The 25,331-nt window shown below is 52.4% G+C and overlaps 2 protein-coding genes across 17 annotated transcripts in view; one reads left to right on the top strand and one right to left on the bottom strand.

Moving 5' to 3' along the window:
• Positions 1-14,040, top strand: part of SLC7A1 (solute carrier family 7 member 1) — an 86,295-nt gene extending 72,255 nt beyond the window's left edge. For 3 of the 6 annotated variants that reach the window (XR_010837221.1, XR_010837216.1, XR_010837218.1), the window contains 3 exons: positions 580-688; positions 10,434-10,564; positions 11,740-14,040. The gene's annotated coding sequence lies outside the window, so the exon portion shown is untranslated. The remainder of the gene's footprint in view (positions 1-579; positions 689-10,433; positions 10,565-11,739) is intronic. The other 3 variants (XR_010837220.1, XR_010837219.1, XR_010837217.1) reach the window with 2 other exon arrangements.
• The window catches only part of MTUS2 (microtubule associated scaffold protein 2), a 499,652-nt gene continuing 475,206 nt past the window's right edge, over positions 886-25,331 (bottom strand). For 10 of the 11 annotated variants that reach the window (XR_010837215.1, XM_059041785.2, XM_059041788.2 and 7 more), the window contains 7 exons: positions 22,081-22,295; positions 14,401-14,506; positions 11,243-11,316; positions 6,532-6,630; positions 5,308-5,427; positions 2,583-2,680; positions 886-1,483 (listed from right to left, as the gene is read on the bottom strand). Coding sequence is in view for 10 of the 11 variants with exons in the window: in XM_059041785.2 (XP_058897768.1) it covers positions 1,270-1,483; positions 2,583-2,680; positions 5,308-5,427; positions 6,532-6,630; positions 11,243-11,316; positions 14,401-14,506; positions 22,081-22,295 (926 nt within the window). In the remaining variant the exon portion in view is untranslated. The remainder of the gene's footprint in view (positions 1,484-2,582; positions 2,681-5,307; positions 5,428-6,531; positions 6,631-11,242; positions 11,317-14,400; positions 14,507-22,080; positions 22,296-25,331) is intronic. The other variant, XM_067016457.1, reaches the window with a different exon arrangement.

Raw genomic sequence — 25,331 nt, 5'->3', positions numbered from 1 at the left:
ACACCTGGGCTTCAGGGAGGCCATGTGATGATGATCTAGCATAGCTTGGAACTGATCCCCCAGGATAGAAGAACTGGTTTTCTGGAAGCCCCTGCTAGAACCCCTGAGCTTCTCAATGTACAGGAATGAGGCTGGGTTACGGAACCAAACCGAAGGGGGGGTGCCAATGAAGTGGGGCTGAGGGTCATATTTTGGTGAGTTGACCATTTTCAGCATCACATCAGAGTAAAGCAAGTAGGATGCCAGAGTGTGCTTTCCTGCTCTACGCTTAGTCAGAACACAGACCCTATGAGCAGTCTTCCTTCTTGAGGACGGAGCGTGAATGGTCTTGGCCAACTCCAAGGTCACTCTCACCCTCATCCTATAAGGTCATGTGCGTCCATATTTTCCCGAAGATGAAAGAGCTTAATGATGGATTCCAAGATGCCATTTAGGAAAAAAAAGCAGAACTTGTGTTTACAAGACTATAGATGATCCACTGTCATGACTGACATCTGCAAAACTCCTCACCCCCTCAGGGTTGCCCACTGCTGCCCCTTATCCGCTCATGACAGAAGTATTAATAATTAAAATTTGCAGATGGAGTAACAGTGACCTCACATCATGTGGACTAAGAAGCTGATGGTTCCAAAGGCATTTACCGTTCATGAATGGCTGGTGTTTGTGTTAAACAGAGTACCACGTGGCGGTAGGTCGGAAGGCGCTTCTTCTCTGCATTTTTTTTTTTTTTCCTTTTTCTATTTTGGGTAGAAATATTCCTGGGAAGCTAGATAGAAATGCATTTTCATTTCCCAATAATTCTTAGGCACGAGTTAGAAAACTGCTGACCTTCACCAAAATATGTCAGCACTTCATGTTATAAAAAATGCAATTCAGAACCGCTGCATGTGTATATACGTATATCTAAATATACACACATATCGGTGCAGTACACAATGGTTATTCAATGGATATTCAAAACTGAGCTATTTGTAACTAACCTGATATTCTGCAGTGAAAGTTCATTGCTCAAGAACAATTGGCGTTTCTTTCTTTTGGCTCTAACTACGGTCAAACGTTTGCACATCAGACACTACCATTTACACTTTCCTAAGTGCCAGTACCAGGACAGTCTTACACGAGGATCAGAAAAGGACTCTTCCTAGGATGCAGCTATGCAGCTACTGGGCATGCGCGCAGGGTCAGTCGGGCTGGTCCGTGGTCACCACTCCCTCGATGCGGAAACCCTCGTGGACCAGGCGTCGCAGCTCGACCCGCAGCGTGGTGGCGTCATCTGGGCGTCATGCTGACTCTGGCGGGAGAGGAGGGCCCGGAGGAGGAGCCTCGGTAAACGGGGGACGTGGGGGACAGTTTAATCGGGCTGGTTGGGTCCCCTGTTTGCAGCTTCCAAAGCAGCTCTTCGTTGGTTCGGCTCAATCTCTTCTTCTCCTGCGTTTCTTTCTCCACGTATTCCTGGAGGTTAGCGTTCTCCTCCGACAGCTGTCTGCACGGGGAGAACAGACAACTGTCCAGCAGCGGTCACGCCGGACGGCGCTTACCTGAGGTCTGCCGGGCCAAGGGGTGCCGGGAAAGGGGGTAGCCGGTGGGTGCCCGCGGGGAGAACAGGGTCCTGCCGGACCCCAGGGACCAAGAAGCGGGCTTGAGACGTGATTGCTACTTGTCCCACCGACACATCCATTCCCAGCGACCCTCCGCTAACACCCGATCTGCCCACAGCCCCTCTGCCCGGGTCAGGGGAAGCGCTGGGGGCCAGGGGAGAGAGCAGAAACCGCCGGGAGAGAGAGAGGGAAGTGGGGCTTGGCGTGGGGCGCCCTGCCCCTGGCTCAGGCCTCCCTGGCAGCCATCACCTCTGGTCTGTGCATCTGGCCGCCTGCTGGACCGGGAGCCCTGGAGAACAGGCCCCAGAGCGGTCCTCCTCGAGCGCCCGGCACCCAGTCTGACGCCTGGTGCGTAACGGATGCTTAGTTGATGTTTGCGGCTAACGGATGCTCAGTGAGAAAGGAAACGAGGCATTCTGTGCCTCTGTCGTGACAGCAGTGGGTCTGCCCCCCACCTCCCTTCCTGGGGCCCTCCGAGCACGGAAGGCAGCACCAAGATGGAAGCAGTGTCCCTGAGAGCAGCTGCATTGGTGCGTCCCCTCCCTGTTGCCCTCTGGCCAGGCCAGCTCTCCTCGTCCGTGACCACCTGGCCCAGCGCTGGTGCAGCAGCCACGGGCCCCGGTGATGGAGCCCGGCGTCGGCTCACACGGTGGTTCTCTTTAGCCTGGGAACCCCCAGCTGGCAGCCTCTTCAAAACCTCCTCCAGAAATATCCCCGTCACCTCCCAGCTGTGCCCCAGGCTCTGGCTGGTGTCACTCATTTCCGCCAAGGTGGGACCCACCGCTCTGCGGGGCCCGGGCATCGGCTGGGTGCTGAGAGCGGCGTGTTCTATGCTTCCCTCCACGTGGGGAGTGCCTAGAGCCCGTGTGGGAAGCCTCAGGGCTCGGAGGAGTGAGGACAAAAGCAGAGCACTCCAAGGTCAAGAGCAAAGCCATGCTGTCGGCGACACGTGCTTTGGAAGCTCCGACGCCCAGGCCCACCTACCTCGTGACGACGGTGCTCTGGTCAATCCTGGCTTTGAGGTCTTCATTCTGCTGTTGGAGAACTTGGATCTTTTCTTCCAGGATAATGTTCTTTTCTGCCTATAAAAGATGCAGTGTCAAGAGCTTCTCAGCAAGGCCCTATGGATAGATGGTAGACCAATGCCCTTGGCTTCTGGGCTCTGGAACATTATCAAGAACAGTGTTTTCCAAACTGCAGTTTGCCATGCATGAGCCGGTTGTAAGCTCAGGGTGGAGGGGCGGGGCCAGCGTCCCTTTTTTAAACAAAACGGAATAGAAAATACCAGAGTGCACTGTGTGTAGTCAAAGTACTGTTGTATATATTTTAGATACAGTACATATTTCCCTTTTAGATACATTATGTGTGTGTATATAGTGGATTGTATGTGTTGTATATATGCAGTTTATGTGTGTGCCTATACTGGATTCCTGTGTAGAATATACTTCTCACAGTGAGTGTCCCCAGACCCCTGCCACTGTCAGGAATGAGCCGTGAGCAGCACGAGGGCCTGGTTTGGCTGATGGGTCCCCCGGTTCTTCCCAGCAGGACGTCTGCCCTGCACTGGCATCTCTGGCCAGGCCTGTGTGCGCTCTACGACATTGCGAATTACTGGAGGGCTGCAAATACAAAGAGCGTGGACCTAGTCTTCCCTCTGAGGCTCTGGGCAGCCAGGAACGTGCAGCTCAAGCCCAGCGTGGCACACGATCAGAAGATAACGTCCTCTGTGGTTGCTACACTCCTCTGCAACTTACACCCCGCTCCCTCTGTCAGTGTGTCCCCAGGGCCTGAGACCTGGCCAAAGTAGAGCTCCATTCTAAGATGCACTGAGAAAGAAATTATTTGTTGAAAAGAATGTGATAAGTTCACAGCTAGAGTAATCTTTAAAAAAACCCGCCACTTCTCCATGCATCAGGCTTAGGCATCAGAGCCAAAGGACTAGGCTCTGCCCCTGCTCTTCAGCAAGGCTTTTCACCCCATCCTCATCTTTGCTCCCAGAAAATGGGAAGTGACTAAATCAGTTCTTCCCTGGACCCCTACCCACCCCTCTGCCTGGAAAGATTTCTGGAACGAGAACTCTTGCGTACCTGCAGAACGCCTGGGGCATGGCTAAAAACAGCCGAAGCAGCCCAGAGGCTTGCGGTTGACCAGATAACGATGCAGATGGCCCTGCCTGGAGGAGGAGGGCTGCAGGGTTGAGAGGGGAGGGCTCTGTTTGCGAGCCCCCCGCTGGCCTCAGCTCTGGCCTTGCTGGGAAGCTCTGGGCTGCTGGAAGGTGCCAGGAAGCCCGCATTGCCTCTGATGCTGGCAGTAGGCACTCACACCCCCGTCTGCCCTTATCCTGACCGACGCATCCGTGCAGCGAGAGATGTCCCCAGAGAGGGATGGTGCTAGAGCAGGAGAGGGGACGTGACAACTGAATGCAGCAGGTGGTCTGGGACCAGCTCCTGGTTTGGATATAGCGGCTTCAAGGACATTTCCAAGACATATGGAGAACGTGAAAAGTTAGAGGAGGTGATCGGTTACTAAGATGGTAAGCTGAGGATTTGCTAACTGAAAGAAAGCGGGATACAAAACACTCGTATGTATGTGTGGGTTGTACGTTAGGGTGTGTACGCTTGTACACAAGGCAGGCTCTGGAAATATTAATAGTGTAGAAATATGATATTTTAATTTTCTAATCTATATCTTATAATTTCCTTTTAGAGGAAATTGTATTTCCTTTTAGAGTATCAAAATTTATTTTAAATATAACAATAAAAAAGAAAAAATTAATCTACCTGCGACCCTTGGGCCAACCTTCCCCTCAAGAATGGCATCTCGGGCTTCCCTGGTGGCGCAGTGGTTGAGAATCTGCCTGCTGATGCGGGGGACACGGGTTCGTGTCCTGGTCTGGGAAGATCCCACATGCCGCGGAGCGGCTGGGCCCGTGAGCCATGGCCACTGAGCCTGCGCGTCCGGAGCCTGTGCTCCGCCACGGGAGAGGCCACAACAGTGAGAGGCCCGCGTACCGCAAAAAAAAAAAAAAAAAAAAAAATGGCATCTCCTTGGAGGCAGGCTTCTCACTGCTAACTTTGGATGACTATCTCAGCTTCAGCCCTTGCACCCACACGGGCGGGGAGTGAACTCTGGCTGCTCTAGTCCCCCAAAGGCGTGCCCTTTGCTAGTTCTGTGGGAGCCAGGCTGAAAGGTGAGGCAGAGAGTACGGTGAAAGCCGGGCCTTGGAGCTCTGGCCCAGGGCTCCCGCCTGGGCTGGACCACTGTTTGGCTCTGGGTGAGACATGACCTCGTCCTAAGCCTCCATCTCCGCGTCTGTAAAAGGAGGCTCCTGACAGCACCTACTCGGTGGGTTGCTGTCAGAGTTAAAGAGCAAACACGCATAAAGCGTCTGCGCCCTGCCTGCCGCACGTCAGCGATGGTCCGCGGGCGCGGGCTCACCGCACGCCTTCCCCGGGGAGGGGATGGATCGGCACGCCACACTGGTGGGCGGGGGTCAGGCACCGCATCAGCCGGGCCCCAGGCTTCTACAGACGAGGCCCCCTCTGAGGTCCCCGCACTCCAGGCTTCCTAAGAAAGGCGTTTTCTGCCCGGCTGTGAGCACCGGACATGTAAGGGCCCCCACCTGGATGCTGTTAATGTTGACATCCACGATGGCAGCAGGAACATTATGCAGGTTCCTGGGGCCTCCCAAGGAAAGAGACCAACTCACCAGCTTTTCCAGCTCAATAATCTTCTTTTCCTGCTGGTGTATTTGCTGATTCTTCATCTCTAATACCTGCTTCAGACTCTTCATGTCTTCTTCCAAGTGCTGATAGGGAGCCAATGCAATCTACAGGGGCAGAGAGCAAGGAGCTATTTACCAGGCATCCCGGCAAAGCCCAGTTTTCACCAGCACCATGAACTCAGCGAAATCTAGTCATCCATTAACAGGCTTCCTGACAGGCACTGGAGAATGAGGGCGAGAGGGCGAGAGGGCGAGCATGCTCACAGCTTTCCCTGGTGACGATGCCCACGAGTTTCCACCGGGAGAGCTACTAAAAACCCAGCTCCTCGGGGAACAGGAGAGATGAAGCCGTCATTCCCCGAAACGTCGGATCCTGGGGTGGCCGGGCGCTACCAACCTATCGCCCCAAGGGAACTTAGCGGGTAAAAACAGTACATTCAACATTGGCTTTTAACATTCACGCAGACGACTTGATTCAACAGACGGGTGGGGATTGAAAGGTCCCAACTGTGTCCATGGAGGGCCCCGCCCCCTACCATGCATAGGAAATGAGCAAAGTGGTTTAAGAAGCAGAAGAGGCGTTGTAGAAAAGGAAATGTGAGAATAAGGCTGCCAGATGTAACAAATAAAAAGACAGGATGTTCAATTATGTTGGAATTTCACATAAGTATTGCATGAGACATAACTTGTTACTAAGAAACTCATTTATCTGTAATTCCGATGTAACTGGGTGTTGTGTATTTTGCCTCGTGTATTTTATCTGGCACCTTACATCAGAGGGAAGGGACCGTGCCAGGCTTTCTGGGGAAAAACCCCTCCCCCTACCAACTGGGGCTTCAGGGATGCCTCCCTGGCAGGCGGCGCTGGGAGGGAATGGGACGTGGGGCTGGGATGGGGCCTGGCCAGGGTGAGGTGTTCCCGGGCCCAGCTCGTCACAGCAGCCCAGGGGTGGGGGCCGGGGAGCCGTGTGCAGTGAGGCAAGAATAACACCTAGACGGAGAACCCAGGGCCATCCTGACTCGGCACAGGCGCCGACAGGCTCACGCTTAAAATTCCAGAGGCCCTGACCGCTGTCGCTCTGGCGTCAGATCAGCACAGGGGCCCTGTCTTCGGGGTGACTGCTGGGGGAGCCCCGGGCTTGCTGGGGTCCAACAGATCTGCCTTGCAAGGGCCCTGCCAGGATGCTGGGAGACCAGGAGCGCACGGTACCTCCAGCTGTTCCTCGGTGTTTTTCCTCAAAGCTTCCTCGAAGCGTCTGGCTCGGTCCCGCAGAGACTGGCTCTGGAAGGTCAGCGTGTCCACCTGGTCCTGCAGGTAACGCACGAGACGTCCAGCCCGGTCCCCTGCAGACGCGGCACCTGGGGGGCGGTGATGACGGCCACCACCCTGCCCTGGGGGCTCTTCCCAGGGCGTCCAGATCAGAGCCCCCCCCCCCACAACCGGGCTCCACCAAAAGGCCTTCGCATGCAGGAGGCAGAGGCCCCGGGTCTCCCTGCCTCTGTGCCTTGTCCAGAATGGACCACAGAGCACTGACAGATGCATGTTTCTGTCACACGGAAAGTACATGCACGCTGGTGGGGCACTCGAAGCAGGTGGCCCGACTCAGCGCCTCCTGAGGTCAGAGAGCTGTCCTCGCCCCCCACCCCCGGGAAAGCAAGAAGCTTGCGGAGCAGAGGCGTTTAATAATTTAATATCTGACTTCACAAAAGCAGCAGCCCATCAGCAGAGAGGCATCTTAGTCCGGGGGGTGCCTCTAGCCCCCAGCTTCAGGAAGGACGATTAATCCATCTCAGAGAAGAACTGTTCTCATTTGTTAAGTTCAAGCCAGAAGCTGTTGAACCAACCTTGACTTCTGGCTCTGCCCGAGCCCCTCCCCCCACACTAAACACAGTGATGGCAGGTCCCGGAGGATTCTGCCTCCTACGTCACCGGATCCACAAACACTCCTGATCATACTCCCTCCACCTGCGGTGGAGCCACTCGCTGACTTTGTCCCGAACCCGGCAACTCGTTTGCCCTCAGGAGGAGTCAGGCTCTGGGCGGGCGGGTGGGGTGGAGCTTTCTAAAGCACAAGCCTGAGCCCCTCACCCCGCTACATAAAACCCCGAGCCCTCGGGACCAAGTGACGCTGACGCAGCGTCTGCATCCTCCGCATCCGCCTTTCTCGGCTCGCTGCCCCCAGCCCACCTTACATCCGCTCTTCCTCCACAGCCAGCTTCCGGCCTCCCCTCGGCGCCCCTGCGTGGCAGGCCCCTGGCCTGAGCCGCCACGTGAGTGGAGTCTGTCCCGTTCAGACGCTTCCCCCCGACGCGGAGGACCCTCCTGACCCCCATCCCAGCACGTGCCCGCCACGGGGCCGCTGTGGAGAGAACGGTGTTTGGGGAGGCCCGGGGCCCCAGCTCTGCTGCCGGCGCAGGTGCCACCCCGCCGAGCCCTCTCCCCGCAGCCCCGGCCCTGACCGACGGCAGCAGGCAGCAGAGGAGGCCGGACAGAGCCTTGACGCCCAAGCAGAGGGAGGAGACGGTGCCCGGCCGGGGCCACGGGTTCCAAAGTTCTCCACCCCCATCACCATGTCTGTAACATTAAAACCCAGGGACTGAGGTCTCCCCGTGAGCACTTCTGGCAAGAGAGGTGGCCCCGCTCACCACGTGTGAGCCGCTGGGTGCGGTCAACGACGGAACGGCACGCGAGGGCACTGCCACGCAGCACGTGCTGGCTCCAGCACTTTCCCGTCATCACGGAGAACCCAGTTTTGCAAACCATCCTTGGCGGGTTCCTTTTCCTTCTCTCCTTTTTGTTTCCAGTCACTTCCATTTCATTTTTAAGAAATAAAAGCCCCCCACAGTGCCATTAAATGCACATGCTGGTGCATGAGGGCAGGACAGTGTCACTGGCAGCTAGAAGGCGCGTGAGCCAGCACGTGTAAATCGGGGCTCAGGACAGCCGGCTGGGCGCCGGCTCGCATGCGCAGAACGTGACTATAAAATGACTGGAGCGCTACGTAGTTTAACCCCTGTGTCCAGGTTTCCCCATCTGTAAAATGGGTGTGATAATAATAATACCTAACCCAGAGGATGGTGGTGAGTTAATATGTAGAACAGTACCTGGCATACAGTAAGTGCTCAATAAACATTAGCTATTATTTTACTGCAAAAAAAAATAAAATGACTGGAGTGCTATCCACCTCCTGTACAAGCCTCGTCAGAGCAAGCATTCCTCTCGAGCCTCTTGTCCTCCATTAAAAAGTAAAACAGTGAAAAACTCAGGCAAGAACCATCTAGGTGGCATCTAAACTGTCACACTGTGGTTTTTCTGCTTTCTTCACCATTATTCAAAACAGATCCTCAGGCACACAAAGGTGCCCCAGCAGTCAGACAGGACGTGCTGTTCTTCAACTTGGATTGGCCACTTTATGCCAAGGGAAGAGCGCCAAGACCCAGCTGGTGCCCTGGCCCAGCACGGACCACTTGGAGTTAACCGACGGCCCCATAATACTGATGATGGCGGCAAATGTAACAACGCCTGAAACTATCATAATAGCACTAGCTGCTGCCTAGTGCTCTATACCCTTTACCCATGATGAAATCAATTTATTTTTAAGGCAGGACCAGAACATTTTTAAACGTAAATTCTCTCTCTGCCCATCTGGGCCACTACCCCTCTTTAGTGTGCACTGTGCATCTGCATTATACATTAACTAGATCCCCTTAGAAGACACAGGAATGCCTGCTCACCAGAAAAAAAAAAAGCAATTTTCTCCTGGCGCCAGCAAGGTAACTCCTTAGGAGATAACATTCCTTTCTCAATCCTGTAAGGGGTCACGATGACCCACTACTTGACCTGCTGGACTATGTACACTGTCAATATGTTACTTTGATGTAAGACCCTTTGTCTCAGAAGTTTATAGAACTGTGCGTTGACCTCTAAGGGACAGTCCTTAGCGCTCTGTCTTTTAATCTTAAAAAAAATTTAATACAATTTTTAAAAGTTACTTTCTATTTACAGTTATTACAAAATATTGCAATTACAAAATATTCCCTGTGTTGTACAACACATCCTTGAGCCTATTTACACCCAGCAATTTGTACCTCCCCTCCCCCGTCCCTATGTGCCCTCCCCACCACTGGTAACCACTAGTTTGTTCTCTGTATCTTTGAGTCTGCTGCTTTTGTGTTACATTCACTAGTCTGTTGTGTTTTTTATACTCCACATATAAGTGATATCATACAGTATTTGTCTTTCTTTGTCTGACGTATTTCACTTAGCAGAATGCCCTCCAAGTCTATCCATGTGGCTGCAAATGGCAAAATTTCGTTCTTTTCTACAGCTGAGTAGAATTCCATTGTATACCACGTAAAGACTGTCTCCTGGGTTCTAATCCTCGGGCTGGCTCAAATAAAATTCTCCATTTCTTTCTTGGATTGACTATTGATTAATTTTTTCATTGACACACATATTATTTCCCTTAAGCTGCTCACACTTTGAGGAAGGAACTGGTATTATCCCCATTTTACAGATGGGTAAACTGAGGTTTACGGCTTATGTAGCTGTCCGAGATTTCAGAGCTATTAAGAGAAGGTACGGTGGGGATTTAAACCTCAAACCCAAATCTTTTACCCCAAACCTGTTTCTCTAGCTGCCAGTAGCCCAAGGAGACTGGCCTAAGCAACTGTACCCACCTCACACCAGAAAATCTCCAGCTCAAATGGATTCTGCCCATGAGTTACCACTAAAATGTGCACAATGCATGACCGTGTGATGTTAGTGGCAAAGTGAAGACTCATGGATGAAACAGAACTCTCGCTTCTTTTGGCTTTGGAGCGTTTGGGGTTTTCTGATACATCACAGTACGGCTGTTACTTTCCTGGCTTGTGTTCCTTAAGGGCAATATATCTGGGTGGTGTGGGGTATGGGCTACACAAAGAAGTTTGGGGCTAATTTGCCAAGGATAAGCCACACGAGGAGCACGTGGGCATGTGCACGCCCACCGACGGATCCGTGGGTCGATGGATCGGGGGTGGGTTTGCAGCAGGTGGTTTCCCATTTAAAATGTTTTGAATAGTACACTCAACAGTGTGACAATCCATAACCCTAGGTTCTTTTCTCGGCAGGGCAGGCTCCGTGCAAGAAACACTGCCTGGGGAAAGTGAGCCACCGAAGAAACAAAATTCCTGCCTTTGTATTAGAATTACGGTTATCACCTCCCAAATTTCCAGCTGTGAATGCCCCTAATATTTAAAAGGTAATCTTTCTATGACTGGGGCATCCACAGCTGGCAATGGAAGCAGGGACACCAACCTCCCCCTGGCTTCCCAGGCAGCCCCTCTCTAGGGCTGGGGGCGGTCAACATCTTTTCACAGGAGCAGCTGGCTGGGGTCTCTGGAAGGCAGAGAGCTCCATTCTCCCCTTCGGGGTCAGAAGGAAGCCAGGCAGCGCCCCTGGCATCTGAGACCCACACTCTGTGTAGGTTTTAAGCGGGACGCCAAGAAGCTTCGTTACACCTCCAGGGGACTGAAGCTGCTTTTACAGTTCCCAGAACATGTCCTGTGACTTCTGCCCTACATGAGTCTCCTTACCCTGTTCCCCCTGCCTGGAATGCTCTGCTCCCTAATCCTCCCCTTTCCCCGAGCATGGCTCTGAGCGCAAGCGCACGGGGAGCGGGCTCTCGGAACCCCTGTGGCGCTAACGGTATCATTCATTCTGTGCAAGTACGTGTTACCTTCCGTGCTCATCTGTCACTATTTGTAGCACAGCTCTGAGTAGGCAGTAAACTCCTTAAGGGCAGGGGGTAGGTCTTATTTACCCCCATATTCCAATGCTTAGTACAGGATCCAGTACACGGTAGGTGCTGGATAAATGTCTGTGGACAGGAATAACAATGCTGCCATTATCTTGATGTTGGAGTTAAGGAAACACTAACCTGTAATGACAGCCGCAGCTTTTCAAAATTTTCTTCCAACTCTTTCTTTTCAAGCTCGTGGGTAGATATCAGTTCTGGAGAGAAGACATCAAATTGTTAAGTTGATCTTTCTTTTGAAAAGGGATTAAACAAGATTCTTTTGCCAGGCTAAGACTAGTGACATAGGTGAGTAAGGGACACCAGTATATAGCGGACTTAAGCCTAAAGAGACCTCTCCATTAGTTTGAAATTGTATGCAATGCTATTTAGGAGAGAGGGAGAAAGGATGAGGAAGGAAATAGGAGAAAAGGGCGAGGGTTAAGAGGAAAGAAAAGGAGGGAGGGAAGCAAACAGAGCACAAGCACACACACACTCACTCACTCACTTTTATACCCAGCTCTACCAACACCCTGGCCAAGTCAGATTCTCCATTCACAGCACTCACTGATTCTCCAACTTTTCCTAATGGTAAAACCACTAGGTAATTAATCTTAAATCTCCCTTTTCTTCCCTCCCAGGATCACTCTTCTTTTCTACCATGAAGCTGCAATCTTGGGCTGAAGCAGGGACCTTTCCAAGGAGAGCGGAGCATGGGCTTGCTGGAGAATGGACAGGTGAACGGGACCAGTGCTGTGCCTGCAAAGTCACCTTGGTGGCCTCTGGGCCACATTCTGGAAACCACAGATGCTAGGATTTGCTTAAGCAAAGAGTCGATGTTAAGCCACTCAGATGGAAGGAAGGACTCATTGGACTGGTTCCTCTTGGGGAGTTTGGAGCAATTCTATTCCTCGAAAAGTGTCATTCCAGTGATAATTTGCAAGATAGGCAGGAAAAGATGTCATGTAAGAGTTATTAAGCAAATGGATTCTATTTTCCTCCAGATGGGAATAGTCTTATTAGCCGGGTGAAGCCCATCTCATTCTAGCTACACAAGCAATTTGTTTTCATGTTATAACTGGAGAGAGGAAAGGTCTCATTAATTAACCTGGATCATATGCTTAGCACAGGACAGTATTGGAGACCAATGATTATCATTCCGGCTCGCATAAGCTGCAATGAAGAAAAACTTTGTGGTTTCATTGACCCAAATCTTTTAACTAATGATGGTTAAGGTCTCTTAGAAATCCAGTTGTTAAAGCTGAAATTTACGTTTGGGGAAAAAAAAAAAGTTTGTGCTTATTTTATTGACATAAAACCATGTGGGTTTCTAGTCTACCTGCCTTTGTCTAAATGATTACTTTTAATAGCATCATCCATAATAAATAATGAAGTTTTTAGCTACCATTACATACGCCTACATTGTCTTCACATTATATGTAATTCAAAGGCCCTGGATGTGGCATCTAAGTGAGACTTCATTAGTCTGAAAAATCTACCAAGTCTATTTGTATGAAAATCCGGAAACAAAAGGCAACACTCATGGTCACATTTCCCTTGCTGTTCCCTTTCCTGAGACCATTTTCCTACAGTGTGTGCACTCATAACGTATTTCATTATCTTAAGGTCCTGACACCCTGTCCCATGCTTAAGACTGTGCTCTAGGACAGTGCTTCTCCACTTTTGCTACACATTAGAATCACCGGGGGGGTTTTAAAAAATCCTGATGCCTGGGCTGCCACCCAGAGCAATTAAATCGGAGCCTCTGTAATGGGAGCTACACAGCAGTATTTTTCAAAAAACTGTCCAGGTGGTTCCAGTGTGCATCCAAGGGTGGGAACTGGTACCCTAAGCATGAGACACGCTCTCAGGAACAGGTAATACATTTAACCAGTTCTCAGCAAAGTCCTCTCCCTGGCGTCCAGCTTGGACTTCTCCACGCATTGGTAGTTCCCAGAGGCGGTGGGGTCGGTGCTCTAGGGCGCCATCACATGAGTATTGATTACTGCACAGTGGGCCTTGTTGTTTACAAAGAACATTTAAAAACCATTTTAAAACTCTGATATTAATTCTCCAATTTTTAGAATTTATTAATCTATTGTTAAATTAATTGCCTTTCATATACTTTAACAATCAGCTGACTGGGGAGGAAAAAATGAGGAAAGGGGAAATTGAAAGACAAATTCTCTATATAACGTAAATGCACGTTAACGTGTAAAAAGCTTCTTTCACAGAGTCAAAATCTTAGTAGTACTTAGTTAAATGTTGTCGCTATTGTTACAACCCACATAAAATCCTACGTATGCAAAGATAATTCAAAGTTATAAAAAATGTAAAAAGAAAGATCCTGAGAGCCCACTTACATCCACGGTGAACGTGGTCCGAGTGCAAGGTGTGGAGAGCCAGGCCCAATCAGATGCTGGCGTGGCCCTGGCAACACCACAGCTGTGGGACGGTTATAAGGCCACAAAACAAGACAAAGTCCACGATTTCTACACTTACTGTAGAACAGTGGGTCTCAAGCTCGGCTACCTGTTACATTCACCTGAGCTTTAACAAGCCCAGGCTGTAACCCAGACCAGCTACCAAACCCTGGGCTGGGACCAAGGCTCCAAGGGATTCCAGTATTCAGGCAGGGTTGAGAGGATCGGCTTCAGAGGCAAGTACAGTAAGTCCCCTACAAAAGAACCTTCAAGCCGCGAACTTTCAAAGATGCGAACGTGCGTTCCGTCAAGGTCAGGCATGAGTGAAATTGCAGCCTGCCCCCCTCGTCTCCTGTTGCTGACAAGCCCTCCGGTCTACCATCCCCCACCTCCTCTCTCCCCTCCAGACAGCAACTCTTCTTGCCTGTTCCCTCAATACCAGCCCCCGGATGCCAGCTGTTGTACTAGACTGCTGTACCTTTCAAGGTACTGTGCTGTAAGATTAAAAATGTTTTCTTTACTTTTGTGTTTGTTTGTTTTTTACGTATTATTTGTGCGGAAAGTATTATGAACCTATTACAGGACAGCACTGTATAGCCGACTGTGTTAGTTGGTACCTAGGCTCACTTTGTCGGACTTACGCACGAACTGGACTTGCGAACGCGCTCTCGGAACGGAACTCGTTCGTATGTAGGGGACTTGCTGTAGCTACCCGGGTCCTGGACTTCTGTCTTTTCTTAACCCGAGAAGCAACACAAGGGACACACCAGGAAGGACAGGAAGGAAGAAGGGAAAGGGGGGGGTCCTCGTGCCTGCAGCTGCAGAGGGTCAGTGCGCACAGCCCACCCGGCCGGACGCCCGCACGAGGCTCGTAGCTACCTTGCACCCTGTGGTCGTGGTCACCCTGCAGGAGCGAGACGGCAACTGTGTGGCTGTTTTCCATCTCCAGGAGAGCAGCCTCATGGCTGGCGGCGATGTCTTCCACCTGCAGGAGATCACAGCTCTGGTTACACCGAGAGCCGAGCACCGGGGGCTCCAGTGGCCTCGCCACTTGGAGGACCGAGGTGGACTGCGACGAGGGGAACTGTCAGTGGCCCAGACGTCAAGGGCAGGACACTGTGCTGAGATGACAGCCCCCCTGAGCCTTGTGCCGAGGCAGGAGAGCCAGGATCTGGTGGTGACGCGGGAGTCCCAGGGTCGGGGGCGGCAGGGCAGGGGATGTCACAGGGAAGTCACTGCCACAGCCCTGCTGCTTGTGCAACGGGAAGCAGCTCCCGGGGTGGGGTGGGTAGCTGCCGAAGCCACCTCTTCACTGCCCTGGGCCCCCTCTGGACCATTTCCTTCCACCCCATTCCTTCCCCTTCCACCAAGCGCTCCGTGAGGTAATAAGGGACAGAAGAGGGTCCTCCCCTACCGGATGGTCCGTTCTCCCTCCTGGCAGCAGATGGGAGCTACAGCACGCGAGGTATCTGGAGGGAACTAACACTTATTAAGCTACCTGCTCTCGGCTTCTCCACTCAAGCCTCACAGCAATATGATAAAGAAAACGTTTTCATGTTCATTTCCCAGACGACGAAACTGAGGCTCAGAGAGGTTTGAGGTGTTTTGCCCAAAGGCTAGTAAATGGCAGAGCCAGCAGTCAGCCCAGGGCTGTCGGACAACCACGGGTGAAGAAGCTCCGAAACGCACTGCCCTTGCCTCCCCCGCAAGACCAGCAACCAGTGCCGAGGACCCTCTCAGCAGCCCCAAGGCAAGTGGGCAGGTGAGTGTGTGTGCTCTCGCCACGCCTGTTCCCAGCCGTGAACCTGCCCCCCGGATCACGGTGCAGACCTCCCCCTGCCCAGGCTGTGGGACCTGCTTCCAAGAAGCCACTGTTTCTCTGGCTGATGGTACATTTCCAGGAGTTTAATCACAGGTAGTGCAGCCAGCCCAGGATTTTTTTTTTTTTGACTTTTGTTTTTCATTATATATATATATTTTAAACATCTTTATCGGAGCATAACTGCTTTACAATGGTGTGTTAGTTTCTGCTTTATAACAAAGTGAATCAGTTACACATATGTCCCCATATCTCTTCCCTCTTGCATCTCCCTCCCACCCTCCCTATCCCCCCCGGTAGGTGGTCACAAAGCACCGAGCTGATCTCCCTGTGCTATGCCAGCCCAGGATTTTTTATTTTCCCCCTTCCTGATCTCCGTCCCCACCACACACCTTCCATCTTTACTGCTTTTGTTATTTTTACTGTTGCAGCTGTTATTTTAACTTCAAATGTTATGACTTACAGGAGTCATTGCATAAGACGACCTCTCCCTGTGATAGCAAACCAGAACAATGTTTTTCCGAATTCTCTGTCGGTGACCCACTATAAAAACACCATTGTACATTGTTACACGCACACACACACACACACACGCATACACGGGGCGTGTGTGTGAAACCAAAGTTTCACAAAATGACACCTTCCCCTCTTACCTGCAATAATCTTGTTTTTAAATTTTTATTCTATGTTCCTTTGTTGTTTTTCAAACTGCAGTTACAGTTACAAACCACTAAATTCATTTCACGACGTACTAAGGCGTCAATACCTAGCATTTGAACAACACTGAACCAGCGCACCTGCCCATGCCCTGAAGCTCTGCGGCGGACCAGTTCAGAGCACTGTCCAGCCACCTCTCAGAGGGTCTCATTTCTCTGGGGATAATTCACAGGCTGATCTTTGATCTGTAAGGAGGAAGCACTCTTCACCAGAAAGGAAGCCCGCTTGTAAAGGGGATGCATGGGAGTGTTTGTATTTTTAAATGGGATAGGTTCCCATTCTGGATACCATCATTGCTTGGGAAAGTTTGCCCGACTTCTCTCTCCTATGGTAAAAGGAACCGTCATCCACTAAAACAGAAATATCACTGCCCAAACCAACAATGAATTTGACAGTGTTCGGAAGGCTGCATTGCGACGTGAAAATGGACCTGGTATGCGACGATTCACTTTGATCTACTGGCCATTCTTGATTAAACAATATTTCACTTGAGGCTCAGAGCTATGAATCCGCTCAGCAGAAGGGCCGATTACTACCGTTTTTAATTGTCCAAATCCTGTTTATATGAAGGTTTTTTATGGAATCTTTGTCCAAAGACTTTCAGTCTCTTGGAAGAACAAATCATTGGTTAAAAAAAAGTGGAACTAGTTTTCCTTATGCTCCACTGGTGACTTCCGTTAGAAACAAGTACCCACACATTGCTTGGAGGTATGTTACCCAGTTCAGTATAAAGAAAACTCTTTCATCAGTCCTTAGTATGATTCTAATTTATCGGGTTCTTACACAAATTGCCACGGGTGGTTTCAGAAAAGAGAGGTGGATGCAAGGACTAAGTTCCAGAAGAGTCCCTTTCGTCCTGGCGGTGGATCTGCTCTGATCAGCAAGGGTGGTGGCTCCATCGCATGCCCTCCTGGCTTGGTGGAGTCAGGTCTTTGATTTAGTGGTGATGGAATACCACACCCAATATACCAAGGATGGTTGTAAGGGTGTGATCTATCTGTTACAGCCTCTCAGAGGGGCTTTGGGGGATGAAATACCGATCCCCTAATTCCTCCATATGCAATGAGAGGAAAGCCCAGGATGTTCTGAAGGAAACCAGTGAGAGCCAGTGAGCCAAAATTTGGGCATCACGGTCCTTACTCTCAAGAGATTTAGGTCTCTAGACATGCGTATGGTTTTTAAAGACTGTTCCCTCTACGAGGAAGGGGCCGTGCACTGTTGGCCGTCCCCTTTCTTATCCCAGTTTCAATCCGCATGGCTTCTCCTCTATGGCTCTAGGCTTCTTTCCAGAGCACGGAGCAGCAGCCCGTCCGAGCTCTCAGCCTGAGAAGACCTCCAGGTCAGCAGGCATTTGAAGGGATTCAGACACGTTGACCCAAGGGACACGCAAGATATGTTCTGTGTTGTAGATCACCAACAATGAGACAGAAGCGCTAAACCATTATCCGGCCACAGCAAACTTATGCTGGGTGAAGCTTCATTTTCTTCCTTTTAGAACCCTGGGTGCCCCCGTCCCCCCAAAATCTCTGCTGGGCCAGCCTCCTCCCTCTTCCAGGAGGACAAAGTTCTGAGCTGGCTGCGGAGGTCCGTCTATGTGCCCATCAAGCAGTCCCAGGGGTAAAAAGCAGCAGCTGGTCCCCGCACCAGGCTCTGTTCCTGCAGCTGTGTGCTGTTTAGCTGAGTTCCAGCAAAGCAAAGGGCTGGGAAGCCACCCTCTCCGATGGGTAAGGATAGAGCTGTGGGCTTACTGCATTCAGCCATTTGCAAAATGCAATTATGGAAGCCTTCGGCAATTCACTTAGAGAAGACTTCCTGTTAGAATGAAGACGCATGGGCTTTACATTGTCTCCGCTTTACTCACTAAAGAAAACCAGATTAAACTCCCATTTGCCTCCTTCTGCGACGTTATTCCTATCTGATGAGAGAGGGGGAGCTGCCCCTGTCTCCTCTCTCCAGGGCTCTCTGAACGACTCTCCTTCCGGAGAACTAGACGACTCACCATCCCTTCTGTCCCTGCTACAGCATCCTGGGTACCAACTCGGAGCAGGCGGCCAGCCCTGCCAGAGCTCCTGGGCTGACTTCATCCCCCTCCGGGCTGTGCCTTTGCCCCTCTGCTGCCCACCACGTGGGCAGGTGTTCACAGAGGCTTCTATCTGCCCAGCTCTGCCTCTTTCCGGTGTCCGGAGGCTCTGGGCAGCGATGGGCGGGGCTCTGGCGCCGGAAAGCAGAGGGGCCCTAGGGACGTCATTCTATTTGATTAGAGAGTGTGGTTTCGCTGAAGGCAGCTGTGCACCTGCTCTGCGGGACGAATAGGAGACAGAATGCAAGACGATGGCCAAAGTGGCCTCTGCACGTCCTGATTAAGCGTGGGCGTGCTGGGCCTGCCAGCTAGTCTAAAAGGATGATTTCTTTAGGAAAGGTTAGAAAGTGTGTCCCGGATACGAGACAAAGGCAGCGTCAACTCCAAAGGTTGAACACTACTGCTCCTCTGGAAAGGAGTCTCTGCTCAAAATGCAGAATCCAGAATGCCTTCAGGAACCAGGGGCCCCTGCACGAGGGGCTTCCGGGCCGGGTCAGGGAGAAAGACAAACTGCCAAAGGGTCTTGGAGGGAGAGGGTCAAAGGTCACAAGTCTGATCACTAAATACCAGGCTCTGGGGGCGAGTACATTCGGAGCAGAAAAGGAAAAGCATTTGTGTTTACGTTGAAAAATCTGTTTCGTGTGCCCTGAGATAGGGAAGCTTGGGAAATCTGGCTTCTGTTCATGTGCTGCTAGCTCTAGAATGAGCTCTGATTTGATGAAACACCTTTATAATCCGACGTTTAAGATAAGAGTCATACCATATCTTTAAAGGCACATAAGAAAGCCAGGAGGCCAGGCCACGCCCCTGCTCACACCCTAACTTGTCCGCAGGGCTAAAGAAGGAGGCCCTGTGCATCCGCCGACACCAGGCACCTGCAGCTGTGGGCCTCGGGGAGCCCCAGTCCGTGACTCTGATTCCATTAGCGCGGGGTGCAGACAGGAGGAGGGCTTTGCCAGAAGCTCCCCCGGTGACGCCCACGTGGGGCCAGAGAGAGAGAGAGACGGCCTTTGCCTCTCGAGGTGGGTGGGCGGCTGGATCTTCCTAGGGGCACCCTGTGGCAAAGTCAGAGGTCAGCCCGCCTTCTCGAGGGGGCTTCTGAGGACAGCCTCAGAAAATCCTGCGTCAGAACGGAAGCAGCCTCCCCGCTGCCGGCCGGGGCACCGGGGCGCCAGGAGAGGCCCCATCGGTGAACCTGAGTTTTAAGGCTCGAGAAGGACAGACATGGCAGGATCTATGGGTCAGCATTGCCGGACGTGACCGTCGCCCACAAAGAGGAAGTGAGTGTGGAGGTCGGCACGGATCGCTGGGACCACGGGCCTTGCCGATGCCCACTGCGTCCAGGCACCGAGCCTCCCCCTCGACCAAAAGCATGAGCGTCTACTCTACCTGGAAATTAGAATACGGCTTGATGTGCATTTCACCTTCTTCCTCGTTGCCTGCGCGCCCCCTGCTGGAGAAGCTGAAGGTCAGGGTAACAGCCAACATCCCGCAGCAGAATCAGGGGCCTGAATCATTCATAGATTTCAACCATCCACCCCTCCCCCTGCCCCCAAACCAATGGGTTTCTATAGGAAAGATCTACTCGAATGTAAAGCGCGCAGATGCTCTTTCCACCATAAAGCTTTCCCTCATCCTCCCATCTGGAAGGAAACCCTCGGTTCCTAAACATAGAAGCTGTATTTCCCACCCAGTATTACAGTTTCTGGAGAAACTGCCTCAGAACTTCCCTGGATCTGTAACCCGAGGCTACGGAACAAGCAAGTCCACGTTTTATAAATGTTGGCGTCTCTTGCCGTAGGCCGCCATGAGGCCTTGTGTACGGCGGGCCTTCACTGACTATTCTTTGCTTAGATGGGTGAATAACTAAATGAATCACTTGAGCTGTTATAAAGGATCAGGAAGAACAGGCCTCAGAGCTCTCATAAGACAGAGCACTTTTAAAATATACATAAGTGGCTCACGTAACTGTAGAAAAGTCAGGGCCTCCAATCTCTCCCGGTATGAAATCCTTAAAAGGCCGCTGTCCCGGCGCAAAGGCAGGCGAGGCCACACCCCCCAGCAGGCGGTGCTCCCGCACCGAGGAAACTTAGCGAGGTTCTGCCCCAGCTCCCTCCGCGGGCGGACGGGCTCCGCTGGCCGTGGCCCTGGCTTCCCGGTTTCCCACACACGACACCCCAACATGAGCGTCTGTTCAGAGGCTCATCCTTCTGCCTGGGGACCACCTCCCTGCCCTTCCTTCCATCTCTTGGCATCTTCTCAACCAACCCTGAACTTTGGACCAGAAGTCAGTGAATATGGGTATAAATACATTCTTTGTGTAAAACTGGGAACGAATAGCCCCAGGATACGGGGCACAGAACAAGCCAGTATCGGCACCAGGTCTGAGCTGTATCAAGGGACCACGAAACAGGTAAGACTAAAGACGGCAGCCGTGCAAATGTCCACTAAAGCCAGCTGAGCAGCCAAGATGCTGAAGGCTCCACTTCTAACCTTAGCCCAGCAGGTAACCTTAGCTGTAACCTAGCTGTTTCCCAGCCTCTAAGTCTGTACCACCTCAGGCAGGCAGATGTGTCTCGTTTCCACAGGCCTCTAGAAAAAGGAGGATGACTAACCCAAGGTGCTGAAGAGAAGAAAGTGCCGTCAAATAGGAGATCGTTTATTCCAACAATAGTCCTTATTGTCACTCTGAGGTTTCTCCCGCGCCCCCTGTGATTCACAAGCCTCTGGGGACCATCGCCAACCAGATTATCTACCGGGGAGGCAGCCCAAGCGTTCACGATAGCGAAGGGCCACTCGGCACCGGCCTGAGATGTAAAGTGAGCTCTTCGCAAATGCCAGCTTACCTTAGGGGTGCCGTGAGCAGACTAGGGGTAACAGGACACAATTAGAAGGTGGGCATTAAGGCGTCAGAGCCTTGGGGACTTAGCAAGAAGAGGAGAGAGAGGAGCAAAGGAGCTCTCGCGGAAGCACAGTGCTCTCATCTTAACCTGCCTGTCACACCGGCGCCAACACGGTAACGGCCACGGCAGCCGGCCACGGGGATGGGTACGCCAGGCTCCTACCTGCTTTCAGGCCGACAGCCTCCCTGGGAATTCTTCCCCGGCTATTCCAGGATGAATGACCCTCTCGAGGAAGACTGCCGGGCTAAGGTTACTGAGCGGAATCCTTCTTTCATTCAGCAAATACGCACGCAAGGCTCGCTCTGTGCAGGCAGGCAGTCCCGTGCCAGAGATTTAGCAGTAAACCCGGCAGAAAACTCTAGTTCAGTGCTCGAGGGCACGGACCCTGGGATCAGACTGGGTCCAACCCTGGCTCTTGCGTGAGCGTGAATGCTGGCAAGTTATTGAACCTCCGAGTCTCGGTTTTCTCACCTGTAAAATGGGGACAATGACGGTACTCCCTCTTAGAGGTCTCGTGGGGGTGAGATGAGTTAGGACATGTAAAGAGGGAGGAGCAGAGCCTGGCACACGGCGCGTGCTAGATACACACGTGTCTGTGTCATCATTACCGTCCTTACGGGATATGCAGAAGATCAACAGGGTACAAAGTAAAAGTTATCATACATTAGGTAGCAATAAGTGCCGAGGAAAACTTAAACAGGAAGAGTGGGCACAGGGTGGGGAAGGAGGTGTAATTCTGCATAAGGGAAAGGCCTCCCTGGGGAGACTCTGCAAGGGAGGGAGAGCATTCCAGGCAGAGGGCGCAGCAAGCGCCAAAGCCCGGAGGCGGGAGTGTGCCTGGGAGCCAGAGTGGCTGCGGGGAACGACGGGAGGGGACAGAGGAGAGAAACGAGGTGGGGGGAGCGGGCTTGACCGGAAGCTCACCTGCTTGCTGCACGGACTGCTGGCCAAAGCGGCTCCCCTCCGCCTCCCGCCCACGTCTCCCGCCCACGTCTCCCGCCCACGGCAGGGACAGGGGCCGGGCCGGGGCGCGGACTGACCTGCTCCTGGTGCTGACACCCGATCCGCAGCAGCTGTGCGCGGTGCTCCTCCTGGAGCTGGGCCGCCTCGGTCTCGAACTGCAGCTGCAGCCGCCGCTCCAGGTCGCGCAGCTCGGCCTGCTGCTGCCAGCCCAGCCTGCGCACCTCATCCTCCCAGCGCCGCTCCAGCTCCGCCTTCTCTCTCTGCAGCTTCTCACACTTCGCCGCATGGAAGGCTGGGGACAGGGAGAGCGACCCTTAAAAAAGTGGCCACGACGCACCGACAGCGCTGGGCCCGAGTGTCTGCAGCTCCCGTGAGAACCACATCACGGTGCACGTGAGGACCACGGCCAGGCCCCCATCCTGCAGAGCTTCGCCGTTTGTCCAGCGCTTTCCTCCCTGCCACACTGGATCCTCAACACAGACCCTGGATGCTGGGGCGAGCCCGGGCCCTGGGGAGCTCCGGTGACGGGCCCGAGGTCCCACTCAGAGTGTGAAGCATGGGCTGTGAAGGCAAATCTGGGCTTTCTGACCACAAGCCGCATGTTTCTGCCACTAGATCAGGGTTCTCTGAGGGTCCACAGACCATGGGCGTCACAGATACTGGGCGCTTGTTACAAATGCACGCTCCTAGGCACACCCCGGTGGATCAGAAACCCCGGACAGGAGCCCAGCATGTCAGCTCTTCACAAGGGCCACGGTGACTCTTACACCCATCGAGGCTTGAGACCTGGGCACGCCTGGAGGCTGGAGACAAGACGGGATGCACGGGATTCTCTCCCGGCTGACATGCCAAATGGGACAATCGTAGGGGAAGTGAGCGTGTGGGTCCTTTCAGGTGACCGAGACCTCACCAGCAGCGTCCCTCCCCACTGGAGGAAGGACGGGTAAGCACTCAACGCCCCTTTGCACGGGTGGGTCGCCCTGCCGCAGTTCTGGTTTGCTTCGCGGGGAGGGGCTGCGACAGCACTTAGAGTTCGTGCCTCCCCTGGGCCAGAGCGGACTGCCCTCATTTCAAAGTCTCTTCCTCAACTGCAAACTGCTTCCAAGAAGGAGAAAACCTTCCGTGACAATCTACGCTGTCTGGGTCCCGTGGAGGGGCTGACACACGCACGCAGACGTCCAAGTGGACAGACGCCTCACTTACATTCCACAAAGGCTGGGGCCCCTACGCTCCCCGCTCTGTGCTGTGGCCTGGGGAGGCTCGTCGCTGGCTCTGAAGGTGAGGGAGCAGTGTCTGTGCTGGTTCAGGATCGTCTGCACGCTAGGGGTGGTTGTTACGATCGGGACCATCCATCCGAGGTAGTTAGACGGCGTTTGAAACACCCTAATCAGAAGTCCCACCCTAAAGGCGCAGCTAATTCAAGGCTTTCTTCGTCACACTCGGCTCTCAAAGAGTTTGTTAATTAGCACAGGGGATGTTTAAAAACATTTTTTCCCTGGCGAAATGAGCAGTGGACGGGCTGGATCTTGTCCTGTGTGCACAGCGTGTAAGAGTCCGGCCAGCCCAGCAGCCTAACACTGTCCCCCAAAGGCCTTCTCGGTCCAGGGCTTCAATTGGCCCTGTGTCCTGTGTCCCATCATTTTGGGGAGGATTCTGACACACAATCGTGAAGAGTTGTTAGGATCTGCCAGCGTAACCAGGGTGTGCTGAGGTGGCTGGTGGGCACCCCCGTGCCTCTTTACGGGCCAGGGTGGACCATGAGAGGACGTACCGTCTGTAGGGAATTTAAAAGCGATAACCACACTGACTTGAAAAGCCCTCTGCTTTTTGCTGTCACCTGTGCCAGCAACTCTAAAGAAGGTGGGTGAAAAAATACTCCTCCTCAAAAGTTTTTGGTTGGGCTATATTCCAAGCAATTGCTACAATTACTGTCGAGGTTTTTAAAAACAATTTTTGTATTAAAAAAAAGAACCACAAACAGAGAAAAGTTGGAAGTACAGTACAAGGACATTACTGTCCAAATGATGTTTTTCCCCTGAACCATTTGAGAATCAGAGGCTGACTGCTGTCTCGTCAGCCCCGAATTCCTTAGTACGTATTCCCTACAAACAAGGCCATTCTCCTACGTCACCACAATGCAGCCATCAAAATCAGGAAGCCACACTGATCCAACAGTGCCCTCCAATGCTCAGACCCATTAACATGTCACCAGTTGTCCTAATAATGTTCTTTCTAGAAAAAGGATCTCGTTCTGAATCGTGAGCTACATTTAACTATCCTCAGTTTCCTTTTGTCTGGGATACCTCCTCAGTCTTCCCTGGATTTTCAGGACCTGGACACTTTTTTTTTTTTTTTTTTTTTGGTGGTACGTGGGCCTCTCACTGCTGTGGCCTCTCCCGTTGCGGAGTCCGGACGCGCAGGCTCCGCGGCCATGGCTCACGGGCCCAGCCGCTCCACAGCATGTGGGATCTTCCCGGACCGGGGCGTGAACCCGTGTCCCCTGCATCCGCAGGCGGATTCTCAACCACTGCGCCACCAGGGAAGCCCTGGACACTTTTGAGGATGACAGGCCAGTCAGTCATTGCATCTGGCCGCTCTGAGGTTTGCTCATGATTACATTCAGATCAGCCAGGTCTGGCAGGAATATCACAGACTTGGCACTACGTGCTTCTCACCTGGATATCCATCAATTTGAGTCACCTTTAAATTGAAACTTCTTTCTTCTAATTGTTTACATAGTGCGTCAGGAAAATGATGCTTATGACTGATCATCACAACGTTATCCTGAAAATGATTTGGTGGTATAGAGGAGGGAGTGTTACAAATGCTGGGTGTCAAATATGCTAGGGATTCTCTGAACATACACCTTACTGTCACACCTGCTGTGAGTAAACCTTTCCGGTCGGTCAGGTATAGGTACCTCAGGACGAATGGCTGGGCGTGCACCGGGCTTCCCACCACAAGTAGTGAAAGGGCGTTTTGCTCCATCGCTAATAAATACAGCAGGAACAGCAGACTCGGGCTGAGGCTTTCTGGTCCTGGATAGTGAGGTCACGGGAGGCTACAGTCCCCACAGAAAGAACCTACCAGGAGCTAAAGGCCACAGTGGCTCAGGCCTGGAGGTGGTGGTGAGGCATCACCTGTCCCCAGGAGTCTGAGCCCCGGCTGAAACAGAGCTCCAGCTTTCCCCAGAGACCCTCCAACTTGGGGAAGTTATTAGAATTTCACCAGGGACCCTAGCTAGTGAAAAAGCTTTCAGGATCCACAGACTAGGGAAGAGGTGTACATATAAAGACGGGTTTATCCTAGGGTGACTGGGTTTTAACAG

This window comes from Kogia breviceps, chromosome 16, assembly GCF_026419965.1.
Source record: "Kogia breviceps isolate mKogBre1 chromosome 16, mKogBre1 haplotype 1, whole genome shotgun sequence".
NCBI lineage: Eukaryota > Metazoa > Chordata > Mammalia > Artiodactyla > Physeteridae > Kogia > Kogia breviceps.
The sequence above is the reverse complement of the archived record's forward strand: the minus strand, read 5'-3'. Positions and strand labels throughout refer to the sequence as shown.